The sequence below is a fragment of the Seriola dumerili genome, unplaced genomic scaffold, assembly GCF_002260705.1.
Source record: "Seriola dumerili isolate Sdu_G_001 unplaced genomic scaffold, Sdu_1.0 BDQW01000230.1, whole genome shotgun sequence".
NCBI classification, from domain to species: Eukaryota; Metazoa; Chordata; class Actinopteri; order Carangiformes; family Carangidae; genus Seriola; species Seriola dumerili.
Window position 1 is genome coordinate 577,145 of NW_019174485.1, and position 21,708 is coordinate 598,852.

At 40.1% G+C, this 21,708-nt stretch overlaps 2 protein-coding genes across 7 annotated transcripts in view; both read right to left on the reverse strand.

The window, feature by feature from the left end:
- myh11 (myosin heavy chain 11) overlaps positions 1-12,636 on the reverse strand; it is a 31,444-nt gene extending 18,808 nt beyond the window's left edge. For 3 of the 5 annotated variants that reach the window (XM_022755673.1, XM_022755676.1, XM_022755677.1), the window contains exons 1-4: positions 12,550-12,636; positions 8,613-8,977; positions 8,164-8,320; positions 3,464-3,491 (exon numbers count right to left, since the gene is read on the reverse strand). In XM_022755673.1, the coding sequence (XP_022611394.1) occupies positions 3,464-3,491; positions 8,164-8,320; positions 8,613-8,954 (527 nt within the window). In that variant the 5' untranslated portion in view covers positions 8,955-8,977; positions 12,550-12,636. Of the gene's footprint in view, positions 1-3,463; positions 3,492-8,163; positions 8,321-8,612; positions 8,978-12,549 lie in introns of those variants that run through there. The other 2 variants (XM_022755674.1, XM_022755675.1) reach the window with 1 other exon arrangement.
- A 6,063-nt stretch (positions 12,637-18,699) lies between these two features.
- On the reverse strand, positions 18,700-21,499 carry fopnl (FGFR1OP N-terminal like). 2 transcript variants are annotated; one of them, XM_022755621.1, is made up of 4 exons: positions 21,224-21,490; positions 20,265-20,462; positions 19,802-19,886; positions 18,700-19,253 (listed from the first exon to the last, which is right to left on the reverse strand). In XM_022755621.1, the coding sequence occupies exons 1-4, from the start codon at positions 21,249-21,251 to the stop codon at positions 19,124-19,126; spliced, it is 441 nt and encodes a 146-aa protein (XP_022611342.1). In that variant the 5' UTR covers positions 21,252-21,490; the 3' UTR covers positions 18,700-19,123. The 2 variants fall into 2 exon arrangements, with proteins under 2 accessions (XP_022611342.1, XP_022611343.1); XM_022755622.1 differs by having other exon boundaries at positions 19,168-19,253; positions 19,798-19,886; positions 21,224-21,499.
- Positions 21,500-21,708: the final 209 nt, after the last annotated feature.

The window sequence follows — 21,708 nt, forward strand, 5'->3', positions numbered from 1 at the left end:
TTATTTATACTTAATGAACTATATTTGTCCATTCTTCTATTGTGGGGGAGTGAGGAAGCAGACAGTGCTTAGTGATGGTTTTCTTAGCAGATATCAGAACAACAAATAAGTTGAAATGCCCTGAGTGAAAGCGGACTTTTCTTAAATAAAAGTGTTAAACTGGAAAGGTATTTCCATATTAAATATGCCCGTCAATGTTTTGTACATCTCTGACCAGAAATGTAATTCTATTATTACTGGACATTCCCACATTATATGCCAGTGATTGGTGTCCAGGCTCCCACACTGTCTGCAGCACGTGAATCATCTGTAAAATGTGCTTTTTTCTTTGGGATAATACAAAAATATAATTCCTCCTTTGAAAGCTCAAAATTACTTTAATTCTCCCATTTATTTTTAACATAGCCTTTGGAATGAGATTTTTTTGTCATGTAGGCCTTATAAGGTCTGGATATGTGTTTAACTATGAAAAATAGGCTCCTATAATGTCTTTCAGCACTGGGTAATCCGTATCTAGTGGGCCATTTCTAACAACTTAATGATGTAATTGTAGATACATATTAAAGTCCTGCTTTTAAAATGTTGTTATTCCTTTGGCTATCCAGTTTTTAAATCTAGGATCAAAATAATCAGGCTTAAAATCAGGGTAATATGAACACCATCTAATTATTCTTATCTTATCTTGTAATTTATATTCCTCAAAGCAGAGTTACAGAGTTTAAGTTGAACTTTTATCCATAGGTTTTGCATACGGTTAATACATTTTTCCAAAGCCCTATTGGCCAATACTGCCTGAATTGGAGGGTATTTAATTTGTAACAATTCAATGTCTTTCAATCTTGGTTGCACAGATTAAACAGCCTAATTTGAGCCAAGCAGAAGTGATATAGCCATACATCCTTCCTGCTTTGGGAGTTGTAAAGTTTTAAACCTAAATCTGGGATTTCCCCTGCCAATAATTAAATAATAATAATTGTATCCCACTCAGAGAATTGTTTTGTGGAGATTTCATCAGTCCAGTTTTTCACACACATACATACAAAGGAAACTGGTGACCCTGCTGAGATGAAATGTCAACATCTTGAGAGTGGATTTAAGTAGCCTCTCAGCTATTTCCCATGGCAAATTCTTGCCACTGTGTGGAGGAATCTGAGGAATATAATCACCTCTAGAATCCCCAGAATATACTCAGTGAGCCCTGCAATCAACACCTCATAAAAACATTTTAGTTGAAACTGTATGAGAGATGTGTCAGGTGTTTCTGGTGGTGTCACACTGGAAAGGTAAATTATGGGGTTTCCTCCATAACTTTCATAATTGCGTTATGAAGTTTTTTAGAAACACCATCCTGGTCTCTGACAGTATTAAAGTGTGCTTTTAAGAATCTTATTATTAAAGCTAATTAATATTATTCAAGAAATATTTATGTTGGCATAACTGCCTATACATAATACAAAGGGGGTGGGGGTACCATTGTGGAATCTGTGACTTGGATGAAACATAAAGGACTTAAACAAACTGAATTCACATTTATGCAGCAAGCCTCTCTAAAATCAGATCATTCACTCTCTGGGAGGTGGTTAAAAAAAGTTTGAAAGGTTTTACAAAGTTGTTCTTTATACTACATGTCTTGCTAGGGTTTTCCTCTTCAGACCATTTCCTATATGCCATAATTCCCACCAATCAAGTACCACAGTGACAGCACATGAAAACAGCCTCAGCGTCAGTTTAACCATATTTCTGCTCGACTTGATCTGCATTAATCTGAAAATGTATTATAAGAACTGTCTCTGTCTGTACAGAAGACTGTAATCCTTAATAGGGAAGTTAAATGAACTGCTGTAAAAACAGTACTGTAAATACTGACAAATAACATACAGTACCATTACACACACATATGCCATGTGCACACACACACACACACACTCATAAAGGAGGGGAATGTCATACATGACATTCCATGTATCGCACCAGAAACATTTCTCCCTTATATGGCTCCAGAGGCCTGCTGAGGCAGTCTGGCTGTAGCTCAAACAGAAATCTTAAAGTGACTGTGTGGTCCTGACTGACAGAGGCAGAGTTTGTATTTCAGCTCTACTGTATCATATCACTTCCAGTTCATCATTTTAAATGGTTTTAAACAAGGCTTTGTGTACGCCTTGTCACATTAGCATCAAACAGTCAGATTCATGTTCAAAACAGCCTGTGTACCAGTGCTGTTAACCATTAACATGTTCACACACAGACAGACAGGGATAAATACTACCAAACATTTCCAAAGTTTCCCGCTGATAAAGAAAAGCTTGATAGTTGAGGAAATGGTCTGATGTGATCAAAGATTTTTCTGCATCCTGGCATCAGTAAATTTAGAGTTAAAAGAGCCTTGAGGAGGAAAGAGCCCTTCCTCTCATTTCCTTTACTGTTACCACAGCTGAGCAGCATGAGGTGCCACTGTTAGCTCAGAGATAGAAAAGTAAATATTATGATCTTAGTTAGCCTTTACCAGCTGTTTGATGCTAATCAGCAAATTACAATGACTGTAGCAGAGCCAGTGGAGGACGAACATTTATGGTCCATACACAAGGATGTGCTGTTTTATTTTTTTTCTACTGTCTTTACTTGTTTGATTTAATGCATAAGAATCCTTCCTCTCTCAAAAACGATGTACATTTATACTGGAAGTGGACTGAAATAAACAGAACATATGCCAGTGGGATGAACAGTATGTGAGAGTGGAAATTTTGTTTTGTAGAGAATAGTTGCAATAATTCCAAGAAAATGTAGGTAATACACTGTATTTTAAATGAGTGCATATACAACATTTATAGAAAATACAGAGGCCACTATACTAGGCCCTTAAAATATAAAGAAAAACTAAATGAACTTGATACTTAACTTTGAATGAAAGTCAACTTCAAATCAGGTTATAATTGTCTTACAAAACAAGGCTGTTTGTCCCTGGATGTCCAATCGCCCAGTAAAAGTTCTCAATAATTAGTTCAAAACAAATAAACAATCAAAACGGAGCCTAAACATTTGGAGATCTAATCTGGTTCTCCCATCAAGATGTAGGGCATACTTCCTGACCAAGAGTCTGTGAGGAGAGCGAGGCCACAGCCCCCAGGGAGCGCTGTGGACGCATTCATGCACATTCAGTTGTGCCCCATCTAAATACAACACAACCTCACAGCATTGTGTTATGACAAACAGCAACATCCTCAAAAAAAAAAAAAAAGAAAGCATATTACTGTTAAATTATGAATGATTTCTTGCTGGTTGGAAGTGGGTGCTGAGACACCAGACAGGTATCTCATTCATCTAACTCTGTGTTTACACAAGCATTATGTAACTGTTCTTCCACACATGCACACATAGCCCTCCTTCGAGAATTAATGTGACTTCCAGGGTAAAGGTTAAGCAAAGACAACAAAGGTGAGTTTGGAGGTGACAGATTTTAACTTACGTGCAGAGGATGGACTGGTCCTCACGATCTGTGGAAACAAAAAGTTCACAGTGTTACACGACTTTTATGACAACTCATTCTACAAATATACAGGATGTAAGTGAGTGTCCAGATCGCTTATAAAAGCAGAAAAACTAGGTGGTAAACCGAAGGAATCTTTAATAACCAGATGTAATTTTTATTGTGTTATAAGCACAAGGGACTTATTTTCTTTTTCCCCCGTTGTTTGGTCTGAGGATGTGTGTACAGTTAGCACAGTGCACTTCTGTACTGACCACAAGTGAAACCACAAGCCTTTCTCCAGGAATAAAGATCAATCTAGTGCAGAACTTAAGACACCAGCTGGGACTCAGTTCAAAGCTTAGAGGAGGCTGTGTGATTTGCGATGGCTCCCCCGTGCCTAAAGAAACATGTAACTCCCACAAATACTCTCAATGTGCTGAGCAATGAGTCATTACATTGTCTCCGAAAATACTCCTGAGAGAATACACTAAGTCCATGTACGGCTATTTTGTAACTGTATCCTTGAATAAAAACCAGCCCTTGGGGAAAACAGGGAGAACTGCTGAATGAAGAGATAACTTCAGTTTTTGAGATGAGACCTCTCAGTAAATGACACCTAAAGGCTGTACTGGAAAAACGAACCAATGTGGGAAAGAGATGCAACACAGAGCATCCGGCAACTATTCTTCATCTTAACACAGTAAAGAGTATCATACATGTGCAGCATCGTAACTTTCATACTGTCGTCCACTCGTGCAGGACACCACATGCACACGCACACACGCACCCACACACCCACACACACACACACACACACACACACACACACACACACACACACACACACACACACACACACACACACACACACACACTCAGTTACAGAGCGCAGCCTGCCCTGAACTGTAAACTAGCACGGATGCTGTTTCTCTGTTTGGACTCATGTTTGGCTGCTGTTCCACTCGTTCCATTCCTTACATACACACACAAAATGCCTGTTCCCTCTCTGCATTTCCTAATTAAGGCAGATGGAGAGAGAGAGAGAGTGGTCGCCAGAGTAGAGAGCTTTTGTAAAACATCCAAAAACAATCACTTATGCACCAGAGACTCGGCAAGGAGAGGCAGGTTTTTCGTCACTGCAAAACATTAAGAATATTCCTGTGAAGCTTGTTCAATCATGTGAGGTAAAAATCAAAATCTGGTAACACAATAGTGTCAATGCCTTTGCACCTGTCTGACAAGCACTGCAAATACACTGGGAGCACAAAGGAACAGCACATCAGTCATTTGCTGCTGGGGACAGAAAACTCCCTTTGGGAATTTCACATTTTTATCTCCTGGACATCAAAGACTGAGGAACATTTTCGGAGGAACGGGATCTCAGCCAAGACTGGGGGAATAATGTTTCAAAGCTTATGAGAGTTATCTGGATTTGCGGCAGTTATGCACCACTTCCACACTAACAAGTGAACTATTCGTACTACATCAGTCAGTGTAGGACGTCCTGCATCATTAGCCACCTCTTCATGGGAAATCCCTCTAATGCATCAACAATAACAATTCCCTGCCAGCCACAATGTTATATAATAAAGGTTCAAATAGGGCTCATATGTGTTGCTTTATTCCCAACCTTTTGGTAACATGTTGGATGAAGACTCTTTTTTCTCTCTCATTTGTAGTATATTATTCTTTAAACAGAACTCACAGTACCCATATTAGACGATCACTTCTGTCCATACCCATTTTTTTCAGTCAGGTATCCAGGGCTTTGAAACAAATTGTTTACTGAGGTCATAGAGGTAAAATCCATTGCCACATCTTAAAAGTCATTTTCAAAGATTCACTTTTTGATGTTTTTTGTGTCAACTACTTTCCTTTGATGTTTTGCCTTTTTATTTATCTTTGCATTTATTTAAAGACCATACTGTCTTTGCCCTTTGTTTTATTTGGTCGTAAAGCAGCGTAAAGCCATGTGTTGAATTTTAAAGCTGAATGGGTGGTCAATGAGCTAAAATATATTTCATATATCATGAGTCAAAGCAAGTGTCTCATGTGTTTAGTCTGAAATAAATGCAGCGAATCAAAACACATTCTTTTTTGTGCACACAGTGTCCTGGGCGGCAGCAAGTGTGTGTTTCTCCCATTAACTGAAAAGTCTCTAAGTTGCAGCTGTATGGGTTCTTCTGCAAAGATAGGCAGATGAAGTCTAATCCAAACACCCACACAAACACCAATCAATCCTTCCCCTTCTTGTTTACTTATGACCCTGTGTTTACACACCATAGCTCTAACGGTAAATACTAAAATGTCCTGTGCACCAGCCTGGTATAATCCTCCAATGTACACATATTAGTGATGGCTGTATTCTTAAAGTAAGAGAAAGCATTACGCTACATCAGAAGAGACCCAAAACAGATTTAGGACATTTATAATGACAATGCTAAAAGATCTAAGGAAATGGAGTGTTTCCCAGACATTCGAGCTGATGCTACGTGCTGTCTGTCCACAGATTAGAGATGGATATTGTTGCAGCTGCATTTCTTAGGCTTCTTTATTTTCTTTTCACATCATCATTCATGTCTAGGAGCTGCCAGATACCTGTCAGAAATAATTCAAATACAGAGATCTTAACCACCAAGAAAGAAACAAAGCTACAAGCTTAGCAGTGTTAGCTTTCATAACCACTACATGCACTTGCATAAATTGCACGTGTTGTAGCTAAACTCCTTAAGAAGAAGTGACAACATGAGCATACTGTAGTTGGTACAGTAGGGACAGTGTATTCAGGACATGATAATGAAATATATTTTCTCTTACTGGGAATGTACAATTATATAACTGTAACATTTTAAAAGCTATTGAGCTACTTTTATCATGTAGTAAACTGAGAACAGGTGAATTTATGTCTTTGGTAAAATCCTCAAAATCATCCTAGCTGAGAAACATAAATGAGCAAACAGTTAAATCAATTTCAATATTCACAACTGTTTGTTTCGACAGAAGAGGCAGGAAAAATACTTTGGTCTATAATGACATAAGTTTTCATGAACTGAGTGATGGTTTAAGGCGGAAAACTGACAACAAACTTGTTAATGCTCGTGAGAGTCCTGATTTGCTATGCAGCTTTTTATGTGGTGATAGACTTGATATGAAATCATCAACACAAACAGACAAGTGACAAGTTTGGGAAAACCTCAAGCTGCTGAGAGCCAGTTAAGAGGCTGTAAGAGGTTGTTGATGCGGTCTACATTTTCTCAAATGAAAGTCCCATGAGCCCCAGTATGTGTGCCCTTAGGTCAAAATCTAGAGTTTGATCATAGATTTTGGAGCGATCCATCCAATCTCTGCTGTCATATAAAACCTACAGGTTTATCACTGTCCTCAGCTGTTCAGTTGGCATTAACTGCACTGCCATCAGTCCGGGCTGTCTATGTGAGGACACCATCAGCATCTGCAGCTCTTTCTGCAGCCAGAGAGATGGGATGGTGCGGTCCTGGATGATCCCACTTTCTCTTGAGCTCTCTAAACAATTACTTCCGAACAATTACTTTAAGTCCTGTCCAAACATCCTGTTTCATTTGGGAAACTCAAAATTCAAATTAAAAATCAAAAGTACTGACTCTAGCCCATTTAATAGGACATTTAAAATCTCCCTTCTCACCCAAAGGAAAAGAATCTTTGTTATTTACACTGACCAAAAGAGAAGAAATAAAGTTAGAGTTGAATGAGGAGGGGGAGCTTGCTGAAACAGGAAATGCTTTACTGCCCTCCACCCATCTCTTAATCCAGATGGGAGCTCCTCTGAGAGAACATCCTCACGTCAACATGAAGTCCAGTGGGCATGACCCTCTGGAAGCACAAGAAACATGACTTTATGGGAAACTGGCCACTCTGAAGTTGCACTACTGAGGGGTTAGCCGAGAGCCATTTACTGTAAGCACAACTCTGCCAAGGCTGCTTTCCACTATCGTCACCTCCATGAGACACTGACTGTCAAATAGTCCATAAAGTCCTCTTTTAGATTTGATTATGTCGTTCATATCAACTTACTCTGTAATGAGCTTCCAGCAGACAGATGGAGCTGTGATGTTGCTTTTGGACTGGACATAATAATAAACCCAGTTCTGCATTTGAATCTATCAACCTGACAGCACCTGCCAACTTGTGGTTTTACCAACCACTATGTGAACATGAGCTCAAATGCTGCGAGCTGTCATCACCCAGAGACAAGAGTTAGACCTCTGACAGCTGATACCACAGCTCACCCACACCAAGCTCTAAAGCTTCTAGCCGACACTTCAATTTGACACAAATCATTTGAAACCTTATGAGGCCAGCAGCTTGCAATTTCAACGCTCGCTTTGTTATGTGTGAGAGCTGTCGATGAGTTATATACCAGCTCTTGTGTTACTTTGTCCTGCCTCAGTCTGACATTATTCATTCATTTTATTTAATGATTTCCACTCACTGAAAGCTAGAGCCAATCTCAGCATGCACTGGGTGGACAGACACTCTGGACAGGTAATCAGCCCATTACAGAGCGAACAAAACACGAAAAAACATAACTGTGACAATTTGTTACAGTCCTCATCCACCTGATCTGCATGTCTTGTGAGAGTGACCCACTGGGAGAAAAAGTAAATGAAAGAAACTGAATGACACAGGTATATGACAAGGGGCGAGTACATAAATCCTACCTTGCATCATGTTTCTGTAGGCGTTATCGGTGATGGAGTAGATATGAGGGGGGACTTCATGTCGTTTCTTCCCTTTGTACATGTCAATGATCTTCTCTGAGTAGATTGGCAGCATTTTATAAGGGTTCACCACCACGCAGAACAGGCCAGAGTACGTCTGAGAGAGCAGAGAAATAAGAGTATTGAGGACAGTTTGGACATGTTTATGTTTTTGTAAGGGAAGGCTGAAACATGTCAGAAAATCAAAGCAACTCACTGACGAGTTTTTAAGCATATCAGAATTATGATTGTATCAGGATATAGTTCAGTGGGTTAAGATTGGGATTAAGTTAAATCAGTGAATTTGAGTTTAGTTATACAAATATCTGTGTAGTTTTATTTACATATAGTACTGTTTTGGTGTGGGTGAATGATTTTGTGAGCGATCAGTGTTTTTGGTGTATACTTACATATATGAGGCCGGAGTAGTACCTCTCGCGGAGATTGTGCAACACGGAGGCCTCGTTCAGGCAGGTGAGTTCAGCCATGTCCTCCACCTTGCTGAACTTGGGAGGGTTCATCTTTTGGATGTCATCCTTGTTGACTGTCACCTTCTTGCCGTTATCAGCGAGCTCCACCAGCACCTCGTCGCCGTGCTCCTCCTTGATACTAGCTGCCTCGAAGCCATGCTTCTCTGATGGCACCCACACCAGCTTCTTGGCCACCCAGTCGGCCTGTGCCATGGGGCTGTTCAGGAAGTCTTTGTCAACAAAGAGGAATTTCTCGTCCTCGCTCGGGGCCTTCTTGGACATCTTGGGTTAAGGTGGAGGGCCAGCTGTCGGAGGCAACAAATGAATTGACTAAGTGAACAATAATGGAAGCAGAGATGGAAGGGAGGAAGAGAACAAGGAAGGAGGAAAAGAAGGAAGGAACTAACGAAGGAAAGAATAGAGGCAAGTGGGAACAAAGTGAGGCAGGAAGGCAGGTAATAAATAATGATGAGAGGGCAAGAGAAGATTTCAACACAATGTATCTTACAGGACATGGTACTTCAGTGATGCATTAGTTACACATGCTAAATGACAAAAACTGTGATCAAAGAATGTGATATACAATATTATAAAGAAAACACAAACTTTATAATAGCCTATACATCACAGAAGAATAAAGTCCTTGGTGCTAGAATCCTCTTTACTCTTTGAGTAAAATGACAACACTTTTTCTACTGGGTTAACTAAACACCACAGTAAGTGATGAGTCTCCATTGGTAGGAGACATGTTACAAAAGCTGCCTGCGGTTGTAACTCAAAGAGTTAACATGTTTTATCCATCGGGGAGTTCCACAGTGCAGTCCTTCTCACAGACCTCCACCCCCTCTCAACCCTACACTTTCACACGCGCCACCAGGGAGACGCACAAACAATTCCCTCCCTAATTTAGATAGAAAGACTTGATGCTGGGAAATTGATTTTAATTAACTCAGTAACAAGGACCAGTACATTTTGTCAGCAGCTTTATCTGAAATATCCCCAAAACCTTAAGTGTTCACTGCCATGTACTCACACTCAATCAGTAACTCATTGCTTAATTGACAACATCCATTTTTTTTCCATGTCTTTTCCCCTCCAGATCTCTCTCTCCCTGTCTCTGTGGTAGGAGGCCTCAGTCTCGTGCTGTGATGACCATATATGGGCCCCTTGTCTGGAGCAGGACTCTTTTCTGCAGACCTAAACAGCAAGGCAAGTGAACTCCCAAACAAAGCCCATATAGGGAATAGTATGTCTCTTGCTGGCCTCGTCATTTACTCCAAAATGATAACAGTGAGGGAGAGAGCCTGAGGGGGGCCCGGACCTTTAACAATCATGCTTCATATGGGCCCCTAGCAGCATTCATTTTTAAATGCACCAGTCAGTGGCTAAATTACGAACAAGTGTCTGGGACTCAGCCATGTCTGGGAGTCGTACCTGCAGCGGGAGGCGATGTAAAAATGCAAACAGGAATAAGTGCAAACATTGTACCTGCACCTGACTCTAAAGAAATATGAATAACAAATACAGCTTGGTACAAAATATTTCAAATATATCATTATGTTCTGCACTACACGCCTCAATCAGCCTCCAAGCAAAACTGGTCTAGTGTGTTAATAAAACTCAAACCATGAAGTGTCAAATTGGATCGGCCTCTGAACTGCTGAGTAGGAAACTTAGTGGTTCTTGGATTACAGACAATGAGTCACTTATGTCCACAGGCTGTTACTCCATCCAACCTCCACCTCTGTGTACACTGAGACTGGCACACACTTTAATTGAGTGGGAACTATGTAAAAGAAAAAAAAGCCACTGAGCCTCCTGAGAAAGCCTATAAACGTACCCGAGGGAACCAGCAAAACCAAACCACCCAGAACTAACTGAAAGATACTGCATAAATATTAACTGCAGACAGAGACAGACACTTTCTGTTTGATACAAAACTGCAAAGCTGGTGTAGTCCAGTGAGACAAGGAAGGGACCAGCTGATACTTTGATGATCAGCTATTTCTGCACATAACATAAACAGACTTTTTCTGACACTCCCCCCGTGTTAAAATATGTGCAGCCAGTCAAGGTCCTCCTCCTTACCCCCCTTTAACTGTGACCACCTTGGCTTAATACCTTCGTAAAGCCTCCTCTCTCCCTCTCTCTGTTGTGGCAACACAGCTTTGTACTCAGCCAGTGTATGTTGAAGACAGGTGTCTGAAGTGGGGTTGACAGGATAACAGGTTGATATAGACTGACTACAAATCTAAAGGATGACGAGGGGGAAGGGGGGCTCACAATAAATCACTAAAAAGATAATATTAATCATAACTTCCAATAACACAGGGGTATCTATTGCAGCACACAAACTCACTGACCTGTTTAGTTCAATGTAAACCATCAATCCCAAACAGTATTGCATTTCTGTTAACATTATCAAATCCTTCACTATCATTAAAAGTTGGCCCATGTTCCTAAACACATCACACCAAGGCTCAGAAGCAGATACGAGAGCAAAACCTAGGATGAGTCCAATATACAGGACAAGAGCCTCTATCAAGCATAATAAACAAGTGGAAATGTCACCCAGGAGACTAAGTGACCTTTCTATTTGTGGGTGAAAGAGGTTGACCTGCAGGGCCTGTGAATGATTTTACTCATTTCCTCTCTCAGCTGTTTCACAAACATTCTTCCTGTTATCATCCTGTTAATAAACCCAGACACATTAGGATTTCCATGCCTTGTGCCATGATTAAGATTATAGCATTAAAATGATTAAATCATGACCAAAATAGACTGATTACAACACTTGACTTGTCCCGCTATAGAAATGGTGGTGCTCAGTAACATGCCAGCAACTGCAGAACTGTCTGTTTAAATACAAATATGGCAACCAAATAAATTCTCAACACATAACTTCCTTCTCCTTCAGGGGAAACCTAGATGTTTAAAATGATAAGTCAAATGTGTTCAGCTTAGAGATCAAACATTGTTGTGGCATTTTGTCACACCGGATATCTGTGCCTGAACCACTTTACCGAGTTATGGTGAGCAACTTTGCTTTCTCTGTAGTAAAGGTCCTTGTCAGTACCATGAAGTTAAATGAGAGTATTGCTAGTGTTTGTTTGGTCTAACAAACATTTCATACAATTCATGTGCTGAACTATCCATAAAGTGCATAAGTGTGGGGAGAACAATGATGATGAGAAATAAACTCCTTCAACACCATCACTGATGGGTTTCACTGGTGACGTGTGACACCGCCAGGACTCAGTTTGTCTGCATCTTCAGCCACAATGTGCAACACTTTGACAGACATGTGGCTTTATACAACCATATTTGGAAAGCAGGAAGCTCCTCGGTTAGCGTCAAAGATATTCAGACTTAACTTCCTTACTACAGAATAAACTGCAGCATGTCCTGAATGCAGCATTTGTTTCAGTGTTTAAAACCATTTTACACTCTGGTACACTTTAATACAAAAATAAAGGTCTGCATAAATGGCAAAGTAGTCACACATTCTTTACTTAATGTACTGTAGACCTCAGACCCCTTCTTCATTTTCATCAATTAGCCTTGTTGTTAAATTAAATTATGCAAATAACAAACAAGAGCTCACTTGTCAACGACCAGATAAGCTAATAATTCTTTAAATTTTGTTTTTATAACCTACCAGAAAATAAATACTGAAACTTTGCTAGCACAAAGTCTTGGTTTAATTCATTGACTTAAAACATTTAGAAAAACAAAATAAACAACGACATAATTCCTCTTTCTCAGACGGAGTTAAAGTTTGTAAACTGTAAAAGGGATGCAGTTTGACAAGTGCACCTTCAGCATCACTACTCGTAAAACGACTCTCTGTGGTCTCTGCGGTAAATGATATACTTACATAATATGAAGAAATTTGTGTTCAGGGGAGCTTTGGATTTGGAAAGTTAGGGTTTGGAGCAGCCGGCGTTGACGAGGTACTCCAAAAACGAACAGTCCAAATGACCCCCGTCAATTTCGCAGCCTTACCATTTAAACTGCGCACTGTGGCGCTAGGGTGGAGCTGCACGAGCGGCCCACCTCCTCCTCCTCCAGCAGCGACAGCATCTGTCCGCGGGGCGGGAGGCAGAGGACATGCGCACTGCGGAAATCAGCAGGTTAAAAGAGACAGAGGGAGTCACGGTGTGAGTGGAGAAGTGCTGAACGGTGAGGAGAGTCCTGCTGATACAGTGACAGAGGACTAAAATATGTCACTTTTTCATCCTTCTGACTGTTCTTAGCTTACCGGAACATGCACACTGACTTGACATTTGTCTGTGTTTGTGGGTAAACCTGTGCAATAGGATGTCAGATAAGACATATGACAGTGGAGGAATACAAGTAAATTTACTATTACTTATTATTTACTATTAACTATCCTTAATTAAACTTATACTATATTCCTCTATTTAAGTAAAAGCACTGAAGTATTAGCAGCAACATGTAGACTTCTTTAAGCATGGAAAGCACTTGTTCTGCAGTAATAGGTCCCCTGTGACTGATACTTATATTATTTATCATGTTCAACTTTATTAGATTGTTAATAGTGATGAAACAATATGTGAGCAGCATTTTACTATTGTAGTTGGTTAAGGGATAGCTACTTTGTCTAGGTAGTTTAGTCCAGTGGTTCCCAAAAGAGGTCCCTCAAAAGGGTCACAACATATATCTGTGAGATGATTAATGAGGTAGGAAAAACAAAACAAAACAGATCAAAAAAAAAATCTACTACATAATTGTTGCTTTTTTGTTAAATATTGGTGAGTTTTCTCTCTTTGAGCCTCAAACAGTTATTCAAATGAATGAATGAAACAATCTCAAAAGTATAGACAGGTAATGTTTCTTTGATGAAAGCGCAAATATATTCAAAATACTACTTTGTACAGCACTTGAATAAATGTACTTAGTTACTTTCCCCCACAGTGTATTATAGATTACACAACCCAACAGTATATGAAGTGGTTATTAAAATAAGCTTCACTTTGATCACTACCACATTAAAGCACTGCTTCCATGTTAATGCATCAGTAATAATAATCAATTCATAAAACATTATGCTAAAACAACACAGCAGGGGTTCAGTCTGCTGCTTAATCGGTACGTTAACTTTTGGTACATTTACCTTTACGTATATTTTGCTGATGATGCGTCTGTGCTTTGACTTAATTAACATTTTTAATACAATAGATCTTTTTTACAGCAGACATTTTGACTTGTCATACAGTAGTGGGAGAAGCACAGGTATTACTAATGACATTAACAATGGCTCTGTTCTATTCACAGTAAGTCGTGACCACCAGCCATCCTTACTGTGACATGCCAAAATGTTTTCTGTGAAAAAGTCCCAATGAGCACTTTTTCACTGTGGTATTGCCACATTTATGTAGGTAAAGGATCTGAATACTTTCACCACTGGTGTATGAGAGAGTTTTGAGTCTTGTTGATTGAGATTTTAAATGACTTCATTGGTGAGGTTGTATCATAACATTCCTGTATTGCAATGTCTATGAAAAGTCCTGTTTCCTCATGGGTGAGCTTTTATGGTTCCTTGTTGAGCTAAACGTTTTGTACATGTCAACAAAAACTGTATCAGTTATGGCACTAATTAATACAGTATTTTCAATCGTAGCATCGATGTTGGTGCGTTCAGGAACACAGTGTACAACATCTCAGGTAAAATATTGGGTAAAAAAAATGAAACGTCATCACATTATATGATGGACCCACAACCAGTTACACCTTCGCTCCAGTCCCACACCCTGTAGGGTTAGATTATGCAATCAGCTTTAACTCCTCATAAGGCAAACCAGCTGTCCCCAGCACAGGAATCCCCCTTTTCTGTAACCGCTCCAGAGAGGTTTCCCCCCTAATACGCATAACTCATAGTTCACATAATCAATGTGAGTTTCTTTTTGTGCATGTGTGTGTGTGTGTGTGTGTGTACATCCACATAAGTGTCCTCTATCGTTACGCACATCACATTCCACTTTCACAAACAGCCCTGCCCCCTCCATCCCTCCTGTTTCCAGCTTCTTTCCAGTGGAACTTCCTATATAAGGACACCGTTCTATTTGCTCCAATAAATCAAGCTGCTGGTTGATAGTCGGGCCTGTTTTCTGCCAGAGGCACAGCACTGCACTGCACTGGTGTGTGTATGTGTGTGTGTGTGTGTGTGTGTGTGTGTGTGAATGTGTGTGTATGTGTGTGTGAGAAACCTGATGACAGACCAAAGAGCAACATGGAGGACCTCTGGGCTACCTCTGGCCAACATCAAGGAGGCGGGCCAGCCTTGACAAAGGAGTAACCAAGGCTGAAAAACTCAAGGGAGACAGGGTGAGAGACAAGGCAGAGGGAGGCATTGAAGAACAAGACAAAAAGGAGGAGGATGAGGAGGAGGAGAGAGGGAAAGGAAGACGCAGATACACTGAACAGAGAGGTTGCAGTGTGTGCCATATAAGGACAGTGGGTCTGTACGGAATCTCGCGTAACTATCAAAGTCTAGCACAGACAAGCACCCCGAGCCCCAGTGACTAAATATGGTCCAGCAGCAATAGCATTGTTCAAACAAACAAAGTTGCCTCTATGGAAATAACTCTTATTAATTACTTTAGTTAGCTGTGACAGAGAAATGGTTTATGGCTGATCAATCTACAATACACCAAGGTAACATCTGCCGTCAGAGGAGGACCACACAGTACACTGTACATCTGCCTTGTTATTGTGGAGGAGAGAAGTACGAAAGATGCAGTTAGCAGTTTGAGGTTCATGCTCTCAACCTGAGTGAACGCAGACAGTGTATCTGATTGCATTAATCTCCAAAACTGTGAGTCAGTGGTTTTCACTCTATGGTATATTACAGGATCATTACTCCATGACTGCTGTCAGTGAAAAGGTCACTTCAATATTTCTCTTTAGTGTGATGTACGGTGGTCCATGTAAGGAGGAGGTAGGACAGTCTTCTTCTACCTAAAAACTTGAAAGGTTTCACATGGAAGTTCAGAGGTAATATGTGCTGACGAAATTAGTCTGTCCTAAAGTTTGGACAAAATGTTCCCTCTCCCCCGGTTCTCTGAGATGAAGAATAATGTCAATGTGATTCTTCAGAGCAATTCATAAACCTATGAAAAATCTGCAGTGACAAGGAGGAGAGGAGGCGGTGGGAGTGAACATGGACAAAAAGTCTAAGTGAAGGATGGTGAACTCAGTAGTGTTCAGTGAATCCCATTTGTAAACTTGAATTGTATTTTGTATTGGAAATTATTAAACTTAGCGATTTCCACTTTATTTGACCGAAAGGGTGAAGGACTCACAGTTCACCACTCACAACTAAACCAGCCACAACAACAAGAGCAGTTCGTGGCGTACATGTGGACTGTCCCTCAACATAATGTGATAGAACAAATCCACAGTAAAAACAACACAAACTGTAATGCAGAGTGCTTACATAAAATATGTTTAATGTTTTCCTCACCCTCATGTCCATAGATGGCCATCTATTGGAGAGAAAATATGTTTATGGATCTGTTTGACCCTCGTGGAATGCCGTTGCATTCTAATTTGAGCCCGGGGGCAAACATCAGTTGACTCTGCTGCAGTCAAAAGACCACTGCATTCAATACTATTTATACAGCTGTCTCTTTCACACACAACTAATTTATACAGTGGAAACGAAATGCTACCTATTACAGGGCAAACTGCCAATTGAACAATCATGTGCCATTGTTCAACTTCCTCCGCTTATATAGCCATTTTCAAAAGAACACTCATGACTGGTGCCAATAAACTAGACGCTGCAAGGCCACAGCCTTTAAGGGCAAATAAGGTTTGCTCCAAGGATGCAATGTCAATTAGGATTGTTCCAGATGAAGCTTGTTGTGGCACTTTATCTACTTATGCTTATGCACAAAACAACACATTATCTTTTCTAATTGAGAAGCAATGAATTAGTATAAAGTTACATCTGTTGTATGAACTGCAATGAAGGTAAATAATTACATTTAATTTTTTACAGCTCGCTCCTTCAGCAAAACACTGTGTGCTCAATATCATGACCTCATTCTTTCAGTGAACTAATCTGAGCGCTATGATCTCACCTATCAAAGCCTCTACAATCAAGAATGAGAGATGTGGATATTTTAGAGGAGGCAGTTTAAATAAACTTTTCAAGCACAAAACACTTTAGACATGGATTTGGTTGGAGATGGTAGAAGTGGTGGAACTGAGTGTGCAGCATCAGTAATCGGGCTGAGAAAGAAATGGCCGGCTCCATAGATAATCAGTTCCAGAAACTCAGGGGTCTAAGTCGTGTGAGATAAGAATGTCAAGTTCCCTTAAATGGTGAGAGAGGAAGTGAGATGCAAAAGGTATGTGCTTGTTGCCGTAGACATGTGCGTGTCCAACACAGGGTCTGAGATACATACGGTGGTTGTTTTTTTTGTAAGTCTTGTTTTTTTATTGTATGGATATTTTTGATTAAAGGTGTTGGTTTTTGCAGAAATCAGTGGAAGGGGCCCTCATTACTCTCCTGCCAGATTAATATGATTTTAGTCTTGCATCATATGATTGTCTTAGCTATTGTCTAAATTGGGGCGGCCATTAGGACTTCTCAGCCTCTGCTCCTAAGCTGCAGAGAACACAAGAGCATGAGAAGTGAACAAGCAGGAGAGTGTCTACACTGAGGTCTGGAGACCACCTCCTTCAGTTTAGCATAAACGTGTGGAGAGAACACAATAAGACAGCACAGATATGCTTCAAGCAGCATTGGTAAATACATTTGTGGCCAGCTCAAGGGCAAGGGTACAGGGGCAACATGGGTGGGTGTGACTGCACAGCACAACACAATGAGTGCCAAAGCGTTCAGACAATCACAGGAAAGTCAGTGAATGTCAATTTAGGAGACTTTCAGGTGAGTGTTTTTTCAGCTCTATTTAAACAATCCTGTGATGGAAACTACACAAAGCAAATGCTCAGGAGTTCACCTCACATATGAATGAGTGTGATACCTTTATAAAACTTACAAAACTGCATATCTTCATATTATTAGAATGACATAATGTAAGTTTTAAGATTATATTAGCGTCAGTATTTATGTATACAGCTGAATTAGAATGCACTTGTTGTGGTCTGTGTGTAATTCTGACCTCTAATGCCTCCTTGTTTGGATATTAGATTATTGCTAGGGCTTTCACATTTACATTACATTTATATTCACTTATTTGGCAGATGCTATTATCCAAAGCGCCTTACAAGTGAGGGACAACACTAAAGCTTCAGTGCAGTAGGAGACCTTGCTGTAAGTACTAAGTACTACATCTGTTTAATAAGTGTAAGGAGGTCAGGTACAGAGCTGCACCCAAAGTGCTTAATAAGTGCTAGTTAGCCTTGTTAGGGTGTTGGAGGTGTTAAGAGATGAGGTGCTGTTGGAAGAGATGAGTCTTCAAGAGATTCTTGAAGATAGAGAGGGACACCCTGCTCTGACAGCATTCAGTAGCTTGTTCCTCAGAACCACAGACGAGGACAGTGTGGTCTGTACTTGCCTTGTGTGCAGGGATGGTGATGCCAAACAACATTCCTTGGGGGAGCACAGTGGCTGAGAAGCATAAGGAGCATAAGCTTGTTTAATTCGAGTTCATGTAGATGGGTGAATACCCAGAAGTCACTCTGGAGGCAGCATTAGTGACTTGAATTTGATTTTGGCGGCCATGGGTAGCCAGTGTAGGTTGATGAGCTGTCAAATATTATCTTAAAATCAAGTCGATCAAGTTTCTTAGACTATTGACACTGTTGACACTTGTTATCAACCTCGTGTTTCACATATTAAGGCCCGACAGTGAGAGACATGACAATAGTTTTCATGCATATTGTGAGTTAGAGAAGTGGATTTCAGGCTGCAGCAGGTTAAAACAAAGAATCACTGTTTATCCTCTGGCAGGACCAGTCTTCAACCTTATCTTTGGTAACACTGCCACCATGTGTTACTCGATAAAAACAACACTTCCACAAACGATTTTGATTTAGTGTAGTGTATAAATATAAAACATTTATTTTAACAATGAAAGGACAATATTAAAGCATCAAACATTTGTAAATTGAAATATAGAAGACATCAAGGAATGTAATCTCAATTTACCTCTGTGAATTATCAAGAGAGCGAGGAATATGGACTAATGTAAGCAGTACCACCATAAGTGAAATTGGTGAAACCGGATATTAAAATCAAAACAGGTTAAGGCCATCTGGGGTCATTTGGCAACTTAAAAAAACAATGCAAATACGTCCTGCATTCACATACCACAATTCTTATACTCTGTGCTGTAATGCAAGAAGATTATGTCACCGAAGTCCAAGGAGATGCTGCAACATCTCACGTCATGTATTGGAGCGTCAAAGCATCTTTTCAGTCCATGCTATTACAGTATTCAGTGCATTGTCAGTTTTTAAGCATCAGTTCCAGGCACTGTGTTGCTGCCAGTGGGAGCAGTTGGCAGAGAGGCACCCCGCAGAAACACCTTCCCTCCATTGTCACTACTGTTCAGGAAGTGGGACACTAAGCCATAGAGAAGAGGTCTGGAAAGTAAAATGTGGGAAAAAGTAAACTTGTAATTAACATTTTTGCATTTTTCTTTCTCTCTCTTTTTTTGGTAGCAAAGGCAGACAGAGATAAATGGTCTGACTGATAAGGTCCTCGTGGTTGATGGTTACAGTGGTACATGCTCTTTCCAATCGTTTTAATTATGGGTTTTTCAGTTTTCCCTGTTGGTACACAAGTGTTAGGAAAAGAAACAGAGTGATATGAAAATGACACTAGCCAGGCTATAATCCCTGATGCATCTGCTGAGTCACATGTGCTGAACTAAGACCCCCAGAGAAATGTAGACTTTCACAACACAAACTGGTTGTAGTCATGTCTTTCCAAAGCAGGGGGGACAAGCTGAAATTATTCAAAGTCTCAAGGTATTTCAAAATGAACCTATGATGATGGAGATGATTCACAGATTTTATGAAATTATCATCCCATAACTGATCATACCCCTAGAGAGTTCAGTAAATCTTTGAAATCTGTGTTGGATAGCAGACTGTTCAGCTATTTCCCAAATCCTGGCTTACTCACTTACACAGACTTGGAGCTGGTATCCTCTGCGACTCTCAGCTCATTTGCCAGGAACTGTCTGTCCAAGGGAGCTTCGGGCTGGCCTGATTCTGGGAAAACAAACAGTGCTGAGTTTAGAAGTAGTACACTTTGCTCTACAATAGTGATTGGTTTCAAAACAACAGCTGGAATCTGAAAAGTAAGTACTTTCCAAGTGTTATAGTGCTGCTTTCACATGAAAACATTTATGCATTTAAAAAAAAAATGGCACTTCTTTTACTTCATTTGAAAGAGGATGATCCCCAAGTACATAGTGTTTCCAACAGTGTAGCAATATTAACCAATGTATCAATCCTTGTGTAACACTTTAGGTGACACTATACTGATGGCAAATGTGCTGCATCAGTGCATCACAGCTTTGTGGTCATGTCACCCCCCCCAGTGTGTGAAAATACTATCTGTGCTACGGCTTTGTTATTTCCACCCACCTGCTGTCAGAACTGACGCTGTGTACCGGTACTTGTTGAATTCCAGGTACTCCCGGATGAGTTCGTTGATTAGCAGATTTTCGTGGGACAGCGGTGGGCGAGGTTCACGCTGGTCATCCAGGGCGCTGAACACCTCTGCCCGGATACGAGCCTTCAGCTGGCCAAGCACACCGCGGGACTCCAGCGTCTCCCTCACGGCTAAAATGACATAATTTTTACCGGATTAATATGATAATCAGGCAGGTTAAGTGCCTCTGTGACCACAATTAATGGAAGGCTTGACATTTTTACTTTTTAGTTTTTAAGTCAGTTAATTCAGCTAACGTTTGCCCTGTTCTTTCCTATATGTGAGCCATACTTCACCTCGCAATTTGAGCATTTAACGACATCTTAGTAATTAGCAAAACTACAGAGCTCTTCAAATATGATTTATACTACTATTTGGATCTTCAGAGACTAGTCTCCAAATCGTAATGCATAACTAAGCCGTCCTCACTTAAAAACAGTGTGTATCACTATCACAATTTCATCACAATCATCCTCGGGGCCAAAAGCCACCAAGCTAACGTTAGCTAGCAAACGTTAACTACAATAGCTAGCGTTTGCGAACAATGGGAAATCCATAAAAAAAATAGACTTGTATGATTTGTATCATGTTTTTTAGCTGTGCCGAATTGAAATGTACATTTTAATTATAGAGAAAGCGGTGAGTCATTTAAAGGCTAACATTTGCCTTAGATTTAGAGCCAGTTTGTTAAGCTGAATTGTCAAACTTTTGAATGGAGACTCGTAAACAAGGGCGTCATGTTTTTATGGTTAAAATAACGTTAGCTAGCCAGTGTTAGTGGCTGTGGAGTAACTTGTGCAGCGGCTTGGTCTGTCGTTTAATTGCTTTTGTTTAAATTAAGACTATAATAAGTAGTTAAGCAACAAAATCAGGAAAGACAGTGAGCGCTTACCACATTTAAGTTCAGTGATGGTCGCCATTGCAACAAGTGTAAACAAACGACAAACTGCTCCTGTTCATACCATAGACTTCCTGCCATCTAGTGACTGAGTGTAGTAACTACAACTACCTGGATCATGAAACCCTCACAGTATGTAATATTGATTATTATTTAAAGATTAACAACCCTTAAAATGAGGGTCAACACTGTTTCAATTACAAAATTATGATTGGTGAAAGATAGTTAAAGCCCTCCTTCACTGTGTTGATTATTGTCACTTGATTTGAATGCTTGAGCTTCACTTTGCAGAATGATGTATGTGCAGAGTGCACAATAAATGTAATTTCAACTATTTAATTGATCATAATAATTTGACACAATCTATTATGTCATAGTAAAATTTTTCGATGTCTTAAATATGTCTGGAGGGGATCTCTAATATAAATGTAAGTGCATCAATCACATCCTGGTCTCAAACATTAAAATGTGGCCATTCA

Coding starts and splice junctions, on each gene's coding strand:
- fopnl (XM_022755621.1), bottom strand. CDS start 21,251: ATGGCGACCATCACTGAACTTAAATGTG. Junction 20,463..21,223: donor CATCACTGAACTTAAATGTG/GTAAGCGCTCAC, acceptor ATGTCATTTTAG/CCGTGAGGGAGACGCTGGAG. Junction 19,887..20,264: donor AGCGTCAGTTCTGACAGCAG/GTGGGTGGAAAT, acceptor TTGTTTTCCCAG/AATCAGGCCAGCCCGAAGCT.